Raw genomic sequence first — 10,902 nt, 5'->3', positions numbered from 1 at the left:
CGGTGCGTGGGACAGTCCGGCCTCCCTGAGGTCCCCGGTCCTAGCGGCGTCGGCGGCGGCGTCGGCGGCGGCGGCGTCGGCGGGCTGAGTGGGGACGGGGCCGGGGGGGAACTGGCCGGGCGGAAGAAGTCGAGCCCGAGGTATTTCCGGTTCCGGTGTCAGCTCGAGGCGCCGCCGCCGCAGCCGCCGGAGCCGCGATGCCTAAAGGAGGTGAGGGGCGGGCGCGCGTGGCACGCGTGGCACGCGGGCCTCGAGGAGCAGCCCGAGTGCGGCTCCCGTTGTCCACTCAGCCCGCGAGCGCTTCGGAGAGCGGCACAGAGGGAGGACGTCCGCTCGGGCTGAGGGCCAGGCCTGGGCCTCGAAGCCCAATTGTCCCGCTGGGGAAACTGAAGAGCGTAGTGGCCTCGAGCCACTCCCTCGGGGGTCTGAGGAGACTCGGAGGCTCTGGGTCCTCGGCGACCCGGAAGGCCGATCTAGGGCGCCCTTCTCCCGGCCTGGGGGGTCTGAAGTTTCCTCACAGTTTCAGGCTCGCTGGGGACTGAGTCACCGACCGCATCGCGCGCCGGTGCCGGACCCGCCTGCCTCGCGCGTAAAACGTGGGTCTTCCTGGGTTCTGGGCGAGCCAGGCCTGCCTCTTGCGACCTAACTTGATGCTCTTAAGCCTGGCCGGCCTAGCTTTGACTGCCCTATTCGAGCGGCTCGATGTGTGCCTTTGAGCCAGTCGCTTAACCTCCCCGAGTCTTAGTTTTCTCACTTGCAGGTGGGGTTGTGATTGTACCTGCCTCACAATACTGACGCGAGGTTTTAACTAGGTAACCCACGTGGAGAGCGCATCGCGGTGCTGGATAGTCGCTAAGTGCCCCGTAATAATTAACTACTGTTAGTCGTTAGACTTTGCCAGTTCCTTGGCCAGGAGCGTAAAGGATCCATGGCTTCCCAGTACGTTGTAGACCATCCTCCATCCGCTTCCCCCTTAAGGTCAATAGTGCTCGACCCGAAGCCCAGCTGTGTCACTGTCTAACCTTATGGCCTTGAACAAGTTCTTTAACTTCTTCCAGCCTGTTTTCCCCATCTGGAAATAACCCTTAGCTTGGAGAGTTGGGTCGGGGTCGTAAAACTAGAGCACTCGCCGTGCCTGGCTGGCTCCTGGCGCAGAGCAGATGTTCAGTTGATATTGGTTGCTCGTGTGTTATGTTGGTTAAGATGCGTCAGCCCACAGGAAGATCTGCTTGGAGCTTTTACAAACCTAAATGATTTCCTGACTCTCTACTATCAGAGATATTGGGGTTTACAGAGTTGAATCTCTTTAAACTTAGCTCTCTACTGGTTTATTCTGTGGTAGGAAAAGCCTTGTCTTCTCTGTGTTCCCCAGTCTCCTGTTCTGCAAAAGGAGGGGTGCTAAGGGTACTTTCTGGCTCCAGAATTCTGGTTCTAAGAGTCCTACTTAATAGTTGCTTTGAGCCAAGGTTGGAGTTTACAATTAGAAAATCCTAAATATGGATTCTTGTTTAAACGACTTGGCTTTTTGGCTTGTGAAAGCTTTATGGGCAGATAAGGTTTACATTTCTTGCTTGTGTTAATTTGCTTGAAAAGTAAAAGAGAACATGAAGGGACTTCCCTGGTGGTCCAGTGGCTGAGACTCTGCGCTCCCAGTGTAGGGGGTCGGTTCGATCCCTGGTCAGGGAACTAGATCCCACATGCCGAAACTAAAGACCCGGCGCGGTCAAATAAATAAATAAATATTTTAAAAAGAGGGAGAGAGAGAGAGAGAGAGAGAGAACATGAAGATGTAAGTAATAGTATAAAATTCTCCAAGAGCCAAGGACCAACTCTTGTTTCTGTTATGAAACCTGTGAAGCTTTTTTTTTTTTTTTGGCTCTGTTGGGTCTTCGTTGCTGCGCGCGGGCTTTTTCTAGTCGCAGCGAGCGGGGGCTACTCTTCGTTGCGGTGCGCGGGCTTCTCATTGCAGCGGCTTCTCTTCGTTGCGGAGCACGGGCTCTAGGCACGTGGGCTTCAGTAGTTGTAGCGCGCTGGCTCAGTAGTTGTGGTGCACGGGCTTAGTTGCTCTGCAGAATGTGGGATCTTCCCGGACCAGGGCTTGAACCCGTGTGCCCTGCATTGGCAGGTGGATTCTTAACCACTGCGCCACCAGGGAAGCCCCCTGTGAAGTATTTTTAAAGGCATGGAAAGCTTCTGATAAGAGTTACTGTACACCAAGCTGAGATCATTATCGCATAGCCAAGCGTGGGGGATGAGAACCGATAGTAGTCAATTTTGAGTTGTTTCTGTTACTTAGAGTATTAAGAGGGCAAGAAAAGATGTTGGCTTTTTGGATGGCAAACTTGATCTCTCACAGTAGAACTTTGATGAACATAGACTGAGACACCCCTGGGAACCCTGGGTAGTCATTAAAAATGGGTGGTGTGGTCTGCAGCAGCCCGTTATGGCTCTGCAGCTGCTGTTTAGGAAATCAGGGGAGGCCAGTGTCTCTGCTACTGTCTCTGGAGTCCAGAGCAGCTCTGGCTGCCTAATTACAGATTCTCTGCTCTCAGTGAGAGAGTCACGAGAAACCTGGTGGGCTGCAGCTTCCAGGAGAGGTGGAAATGGATCCAGACCACAGCCACCCCAGCGTTCTCCAGGACCAGCGGAGGGGGTGCTGCCCTTCTGTAAAACTGGCTGATGGCTTTAGCAGGGGTCAGTCTAGTGTCTTGGCTCAAGAGGGTCAGACTGTAAAGCTGATTCTCTGTGATGAACTTTAATTGCTAGTCACATTTTTTGCTCTTAGAAGGTAGTCAGTTTTATTTTCAACTTTAAATAACTTTGTTTGCTAGTTGTGTTTCTTAGTCCAAGCACAAGAAAGTTTTCCCTTCTAGGTTTTAAGTTTTCTCTTTCTACCATACATAGCACTTAGGTGAACGTGAAGTATCTTATTATATTCCCTGACACCTGTAGTAAATCGCCGATGTGACCAGTGGCTTTGTGGTTTTTTCCGCACCAGGTACTATATTAGAAGAGTACCAGTCATAGCAACCATTTTTGTAGTGCTTATCCAGTGCTGGGCACTGTGCCAACATCTTTACATATGTTAACAAATCCATCTTCACAACAACTCTAGGTGGTAGGGGCACAGACGAAGAAGCTGAGACTCTGAGAGGTTAAGTACCTGCCCAAAGTCACAGAGCTATTAAGTGGTAGAGCTGAGATTTGAACTCAAGGATTGGACCCCAACATTTGTGCTCTTCCCCACTCTGCTTTAGTCTCAAGTCTCCTTTGTCTGTAAAGTGGGACCAGCCGTGATCGTGTGCCATAGGTTTAATCTGGGGATGAAATGAGCCCATAGCTATGACAGAACATTGCAAGTAAAGAGCACTGTTGTAACAGCAGGGGCGAGTGTTAACATGTTCTTCATGACTGCATCTGAGTCCGCTGTGTTTGGATAAAGGGACCAGGGGATTTAGCCAGTCACCCCATGTGGTGCACCCTCCCCCAGATCCTCCCCTCAGGTCTTAGTGGTGGGATTCTGCATCCAGTACATGGTTTGGTACTGCATCAGGTGATTGTGTGTTTCCTTTTTTGTCCCTTTGAACACATGAGGGTATGGGTTTGGGTGGTGCTTGGTGAGGGGTACGTGAGGTCTGCAGCCTCTGCTGAGAGCACCTCAAGCAGGACACAGCCTGGGGCCCAGGGCAATCGAGGAAGCTGCTTCCCTCCCGCCTTCCTAAACTGCCAATCCTTGTGCAGGGAGAAAGGGAGGCCACAAAGGCCGGGCAAGGCAGTACACGAGCCCCGAGGAGATCGACGCACAGCTCCAGGCTGAAAAGCAGAAGGCCAGGGTGAGTACGTGCCTGTCCGGGCCACTCCAGTAGCCCAGGGTGGCACCCTGCGCTTTTGGCACCTGGAGAGGCGAGGCAAGGACCACCCATTCTCAAGAAGAAGCTAGCACCTGAGGTTCGATTGGAGGGGACAGGCAGCAGGTAGGAGATGGGAGTCCCAGAGCAACCTTGGAGAGTCAAGAGGAGAGCCATCCTCTGATTGGATCAGTTAGAACTTTGTCCACTCAGTAGCAGGTGCCTTGGTGGGTCTCTGTTCGTGGTCCTGTGTTCCTGCTCCTGTTCCTCTCTCCCTTGCCCAGCTCTGCCTGTCTGCAGCTCGGGCTCTCAGCACCCCTACTTGTGTGCTCCAGCCATGCAGGACTGCTGCCAGCCCTGCTGTGACATGATGCCCTGCCTTCCCACACCCCCCAGCAGGCAGAGTGCCATTCGTTCCTTCAGACCTTGCTCAGCATCCCCTCCTCCGTGACTCTCACTGATGCTCCCCACCCTTCCCCCTCCGGTCTAAGCTTAGGCGGTCCCTCTATTCTGTTCCCCCAGTCCTTTTTCCAGCCCACTGTCAGGAAACAGAATGTGTTTCCATCGTTGGTGTCCATGTCCCTACCACACCATTGGATCCTCACCTGGCTAAGGGCCAAAGAGAGCACAGTCAGGCTGGATGAGGGGCATGGCTGTGAAGTGTCAGGGAGACTGACACTTCATGCCCATCAGAGGGTCATGGGGTGGCGTGGGGTGGTGGGGAGGGCCTGGTGGAGGAACCGGAGGCTGACCAGGACCTTGGAGAGTGTGCGGGCAGGTGCTAAGGGGCAAAGGTCATATGGTTTTTGTAAGGGATGTTTTTGGCTGGGAGGCAAGAAAGGTAGAGGGAAGCGGCCTGCCGGGGTGTTGTCATGGGAAGCTGGCACAGCCGGGCCTCTGTGTGGGCAGGTTGGAGTGGCTGGCCTGCCACTGACTGAGAGTGGAAAGCAGGGGGCTTGCCCAGGACAGCGAGGACAGTTTGGCAGCTCCACGTGGCAGCAGGGAGAGCGGGAGGGAAGCTGAGCAGGCCTGTGCTTTCCAGCCCCACAGCCACATCCTTTGGACCCTAGGAGACGAGCTGCTCACCCTGGTTGTCTGAGGTACCTGGGCTGAGAAGAGGAGCAGGGCTTTTTACGGCTGTACGAGGTGGTGGTTGGACTGGAATTGGCTTCCAGGCTGTGGAGCCTAGTGGAGAGGCTGCCTCTGACGCAGGTCCCCCACTGGGGGCTAGCATGGCAGAGTAGGACTCTAATCATACTTGGTCCCAGCCTTCTGGGGGCCTAATTTCTCAAGGTCCACAGTCTGGGGGTGGTGGCGGCTGGATCACAGTCTTGGGGGTTTGTTTTGCATTTTTGATACCTCACGTTGTCCATTTCTGAAACAGGAAGAAGAGGAACAAGGAGAAGAAGGTGGAGATGGGGCTGCAGGTGACCCCAAAAAGGAGAAAAAATCCCTAGACTCAGATGAGAGCGAGGATGAAGAAGATGATTACCAGGTACTGAGTCTGAGGGGGGCCTGGGACCTAGACTCATCCGTTCAGCAAACATTACCCGTCCCAGTAGTACATGCAGAGTCCTTGCTCTTAAGGGTTTACATTATAATAGGGAGGTACAGATGATAAGGAATGAATGAACAGTATGATTTCAAGCAGCCAGAAGTATTATGAATAAGACAGACCGTGATCGAGGGTACTTGGAGTAGTGTGTGCTGAGGAGGTGACTTAAACTGAGACCTGAAAAACAAGGTGGAGCCAGCTGTGTGAAAACTGTTGTTCAGAGTAGTCGGGGCAGCCGGGTTAGCAAGGGCAAAGGCCCTGGGGTGGGAACAACCTGGGCAAGTTTAAGGGACAGAGAGGCTAGTGGGGCCGTGACTTGGTGGGTACAAAGTGGCGTGGTGAGAAATGAAGGAGGAAAGGTTGGCAAGGGCAGCTCCTGTGCGGCTGTTGAAGGGTTTTGGTTTCATTGTGGTAGGTAGTGGGCAGCTGGCAGAGGCCTTGAAGTAGGAGACAGAGATGACCAGATTTGCTTTTTTCTTTTTTTAATAGATTTTATTTATTTATTTATTTTTGGCCGTGTTGGGTCTTTGTTGCTACATGTGGGCTTCTCTAGTTGCAGCGAGCGGGGGCTACTCTTCGTTGTGGTGCACGGGCTTTTCATTGCGGTGGCTCCTCTTGTTGCGGAACACAGGCTCTAGGTGCACGGGCTCCAGTAGTTGCAGCATGCAGGCTCAGTAGTTGTGGCTCGCAGGCTCTAGAGCACAGGCTCAGTAGTTGTGGCGCACGGGCTTAGTGGCTCCGCGGCATGTGGGATCTTCCCGGACCAGTGCTCGAACCCCTGTCCCCTGCATTGGCAGGTGGATGCTTAGCCACTGCGCCACCAGGGAAGCCCCCAGATTTGCTTTTAAAAGATTGTTTTGGCTCCTCTGCCGAGAGTGAGTTGTAGGGTGTTAAGGGTGGAAGCCGGGAGACGGCAGCAGGTATCCAGATGAGAAATTGTGGCTGCGTTAGGCTGGTGGCAATGGCAGTGAGAGGAGTGGGCAGATTCAAGCCATGTCTTAGAGGTAGACTCATCGGGGTTTGCTGAGGGAAAGAAAAACAAGGTTGTTCTTAGGATTGGGAGGAACGGGGTGGGTGAGGGCCGAGTCTCCAGTTCTGTTTCAGACAAGTTAAATTTGTGATGTCAGGTATCCGGGTGGAGGTGTATACGTGTAGCTGATTGGGTAGAGGTGCCTGGATCTCTGTGCAGTGCTCAGATTAACTGGCGTTTGGAAGCTGTCTCCCTGGTCTCTTAAAGAGAAAAGCTGGGTTGACAGGGCCTGAAACTTTGATCGAACCTGTTACGTCTAGCACCTGTGCTCTCACTCCTTTCTGAACTTCCCCAGGGCAGGTGGGAGGCGCGAGCTCCAGGTTCTTGTGCCGCCTCCCCAAACCTGTAGACCGTGTGACTCGTTCCCAAGTCCCATTTCCCCGCCGTCACCCGGATGGCTAGGGATTGGCCCGCCCTGCTGTGGGGACCCAGCATGGCTTGTTGCAGTCAGGCGGGGCGTTCCATGGAAAACTGCTTTCCGAGGCTGAGCTCGAAGCGAGGGAGTAACTCTCTGTGCTGAGAGCTTGTGAGTTGGCCTCTGCCACCTGTGAAACTAGGATAACGATCCCTGGTGGCCGGGACTGGGCACAGGATGGGCTCTGGTCACCCGCACTCACTTCCCCAGCACCTCCCCAGCTGGTGAAGACACCCCTGAGCACTGTTCCCACCATGAGGCTGGGCCAGGAGTCATGTGGCCTGGGGGTGGAGCAGGAGCTTGTCCTAGTCCAGGAGGGTGTGGAGATGGGGAGTGGCCTTCAGGGGCTCTGCAGGCCAAACTTCTCCGACAGCTGGCTTCTCGTCCTATCTTAGCAAAAGCGCAAAGGTGTAGAAGGGCTCATTGACATTGAGAACCCCAACCGGGTGGCACAGACAACCAAAAAGGTCACACAGCTGGACCTGGACGGGCCCAAGGAACTTTCAAGGAGAGAAAGGTAACCTCTGCTTCTGAGCCTTGTGACTTGGGCCAGGGGCTGAGGCCCCCAGCTCCTCTGCCCTTGCTTCCTGGGCTCTTGAGGTCCCCAGTGGCTGGGTGGGCGCTCCGGCTCCGGTATTTATTTCTCTGTCATCTCATTCTCCCAAAGGCCCTATAGAAGCTTCTCCCCCAAAAAACAAAGCAAAAAAACAGAATTTTTTCCCCCAGTGGAAGCATAGCAGGAAAAACAGAAATTATGCTATAGCCCCTTCCTCCAGGGCACCCCACTCCAGGGATACCTCCCTTATCCAGCCTGATCTGACCCTTCTTGGCCTGCATCCATCCTGATGTTGTGGCCATAGGGATTGGGAGGGAATTGGGGGCCTGTGCCGTCCAGCACTGTGCAGGGAGGTCCACCAGTTGCCCCAGTCCTCTCTGAGTCCCAGGTGAAAATGGAGCTGCAGAGAGCTCCCTCACAGGCTGTGCAAGGATCACACCGAGTGCTACAGTGCCCTGCACACAGCTGGTCTTCAACAAGTTGTTCCCTGACTTTTCATGGCCACCAGGTGACATCAAGGGCCTTATAGGAGGTTGAAAGCTACTAGGAAAAGCCACCCTGATTTCTCTCCTGACTGGGTTGCTCGATTTAAATCCACCTTGCTGTGCTGACTCCGTGACAGCTGAGGGGGATCTCTGAAAACCCCGTGGGGAAGGCTGACAAGCTTGGGGTGTGATTGGAGGCTGCTGAAGAGTCTCCCCCTCCAGCAGCTTCTTTCTCATCAGTGAAACCCCCTCTGAGGTTGCAGAGTGACAGCCACTGCTGGCTTGTTTGCTGAGTGTCCATCAAGGAGGAGGCACACGGAGCTAGGGCCCAGGCCTGAGTGCTTGGGCTTTATTCTGGCTCCCACATCCAGCTCAGCTGATAATGGTGGGGAAGATGGCCCCTGTGACACCATTTTACCCAAACAGAGAAGAAATCGAGAAGCAGAAAGCAAAAGAGCGTTACATGAAAATGCATTTAGCGGGGAAGACGGAGCAAGCCAAGGCCGACCTTGCCCGGCTGGCGATCATCCGGAAACAGCGGGAGGAGGCTGCCAGGAAGAAAGAAGAAGAGAGGAAAGGTAAGTCTTGAGCCACTGGTGTGGCAGCGTGACTGGTTCTGGACAGGCCACCAAGCCCTGCACTTCAGTGTCCTTGTCGTGAAGTGGTATGGGGTCAGACTGTTCGGTAGAGGCCTACCGTGTGTGTGGGGAGGGTGGTATGGGGGTGTGTGCACGTGCGTGCCTGTCTGCCTGCCTTTCTCACTGTCAGATGGAGGTGGGTGTTCCTGCCCGCCACCTCCCAGGATGCTAGGAAGGTCCAGCAGCAGCGGAGTCAGATGTGAGTTTGAATCTCAGCAGAGCACTGTCTACAGCGTCTGAGGGAGGCCTCAGGATGCACCTACCTTAGAGGCTAGAAGGTTCCCCTAAGGTCTCTGGTGTCTTGTGTAGCCTGGAGAGCTGCTTTGGGTAGCTCTTCATATTTCAGCTGGATGTCACAGATGAAATCTGGCCCAGGTGTCCCTCTTATCCCCTTCCTTCCTTCCACTGGGGCCAAAGGTGGTAGGAATTCTTCCAGGCCAGGTTGGCTGTGGGGAGCCGGTCTGCTTTAAAGGAGCATTTGACTCGACCTTCTGGCCTCATGCACTCCTCTCTCCGTATGTGGGGGGCCATGAGTATGTTGGGATCTTGCTGTCCTGCCTTCTAGGCCTAGAGATGGGAAATCAGTTGCCCCAGGGCATTGTCACCACATTGGAGATACCCGGTAATCTCAACTTCCCACTAGTAGTTCTTTTCACAAACCTCAAGCAGGAAAGGACCTCATGTGTAACTATTTGAACGTTCAGAATCCACGGGGAGAGGTTGGAATTACAGGGCTCTGCCTGGGGGGTGGGCTAAGAAGAGTTTCCATTTGCTCAGTAGATTGTGTGTTGGTGGGCTTTTGTGGAGGGGGCAGCCACCCAGACTCCACGAGAATGTCTGGTGGTTTCCAGGGGAGGGCGTCAGGCCGGGCCCTTCTCCCTGGGTCTCTTCCTCATCTGCCAGCTGAACCAGTTGCACAAAATGTTGTCTGAGGCCTTTCAGACCTACAGTTGTATTATGGTTCGGGGGTGTGCGGGGCTGTGTATATGGAGGAGTGCTTTTGTCTTGTAACTCCTTCCCTTCCTGCTCCTCAGCAAAAGATGATGCAGCTTTGTCAGGAAAACGAATGCAGTCGCTCTCCCTGAATAAGTAGCACGGCCTGTGGGAAGGAGATAGCAGGGAACGGGGCCGTGCTGCCAGGACCTCTGCCGTGTCTCGCCCACCCTGTGCGCCGGCACCACTGCAGCAGCCCCTCGCGGCGAGGAGCCCCCCATGGCTCCTCTTCATCTTGGCACAGAAATCGTTTGGGGGGATGGTGGGTGGGGGGAGGGGGCAGCTGCTATCTTTGAGACAGAAAGATGCAGGACAGCATTTCATATGTAACCATTTGAATGTTTGGCTGTTTTTAGAATTCAGAACCCTTGTTGGGGGGTGCCTGGGAGGTGGGGTAAGAAGAGCTTCCGTTTGTCTGGTCGATTGCGGGGCAGGGGGCAGTTGAGCCACAGTAGCTGCTGACAAGTTTGTGATGGACGGCCCCCTGTGTTGCCCGGGCGCCCGACTGGGGGGCTGTCGCCTGGGAGCCCGGGCCCTGGGTCTCTGAGGGTCATGGCTCATCCCCCGCCAGTCCCTTCTGACTGAGGCTTCGCCCCTGACCTTCCCACCCTACTCCCTACCCCCGACTCTGGCCAGGCCCTGGGCCCATTCTTAACCCTGCCCATGGATCATTTCAAGAAACCTGTTTACTGTGTAGCACCCAGGCAGAACATGCTCCAGAAGTCCAACTTGTATATTTGGCAAATTAAACTTGACGTTATCGTAATTCTGGTTCTGTGATCTGTCTCTGGGCCCCCATGCCTGGGCTGTTTTCACCCAGCAGGACAAGGTGTCACTCTCAGGCAGGCCCACCCCAGGGTTCGGGTGGCACCAGTCGGGTACAGGGACTGGACCCCGGGCATCCGAGCTGGGAGAGACTTCAGGATACAGGAGCTAGCCCCCTCCCGACTCCTTTAACCAAGGAGGGACCTCAGGCCAGAGGGGCCAGGGACCTGTGCACAGCACATAGCATCCTGTCCTCCTGGTGCCCCCTGGTGGTGACAGCCTCAGGATTTCAGGGCTGGGAGCAAGCGTCCCAACACCCAGCATGACTGCTAGGCATTACCTCATTCATGGTGGGATGGCAGTGGGGAAGCCGAGGTTTAGCACAGTCACGTGGGCGCCTGTTCTGCTTATGCACCCCTCCAGGAGGGGCGCCGCCTCCTAAATAGCAGTGCCCTCCGCGCGGTCCTGAGAGGCGAATGGGCGCCAGGCAGGGAGGGACTCGGTGAAGACTAAGGGGAGCTGTGTAGCCTGAGCTGTCTCTGGGGACTGAGAATTTTTATCTCCTGATTTAAAAAAGAATCAGTGGGTCTCCTCTCACAGAGGAGACTATCCTGAGG

General features: G+C 54.7%; 1 protein-coding gene and 1 long non-coding RNA gene across 3 annotated transcripts; one reads left to right on the top strand and one right to left on the bottom strand.

Annotated features, from left to right (window-relative positions):
* The first annotated feature begins 56 nt into the window (after nucleotides 1–56).
* On the top strand, nucleotides 57–10,286 carry PDAP1 (PDGFA associated protein 1). Of its 2 annotated transcripts, XM_082644671.1 has the most exons (7): nucleotides 57–210; nucleotides 3,742–3,833; nucleotides 5,233–5,343; nucleotides 7,244–7,365; nucleotides 8,316–8,467; nucleotides 8,658–8,726; nucleotides 9,562–10,286. In XM_082644671.1, exons 1-7 carry the CDS (start codon nucleotides 198–200, stop codon nucleotides 9,618–9,620), a joined length of 618 nt encoding a protein of 205 aa, XP_082500797.1. In that variant the 5' UTR covers nucleotides 57–197; the 3' UTR covers nucleotides 9,621–10,286. The 2 variants fall into 2 exon arrangements, with proteins under 2 accessions (XP_082500797.1, XP_082500796.1); XM_082644670.1 differs by lacking the exon at nucleotides 8,658–8,726 and having other exon boundaries at nucleotides 108–210.
* Nucleotides 5,869–9,550, bottom strand: LOC309816867. Its single transcript, XR_014296069.1, has 2 exons — nucleotides 8,791–9,550; nucleotides 5,869–6,426 (listed from the first exon to the last, which is right to left on the bottom strand). It is a non-coding gene; the product is annotated as an uncharacterized lncRNA (long non-coding RNA).
* Nucleotides 10,287–10,902: the final 616 nt, after the last annotated feature.

The sequence above is a fragment of the Mesoplodon mirus genome (genome assembly GCF_964341445.2).
Source record: "Mesoplodon mirus genome assembly, chromosome: 15".
NCBI classification, from domain to species: Eukaryota; Metazoa; Chordata; class Mammalia; order Artiodactyla; family Ziphiidae; genus Mesoplodon; species Mesoplodon mirus.
Note: the sequence above shows the minus strand (reverse complement) of the source record. Positions and strands in the feature narration are given on the sequence as shown.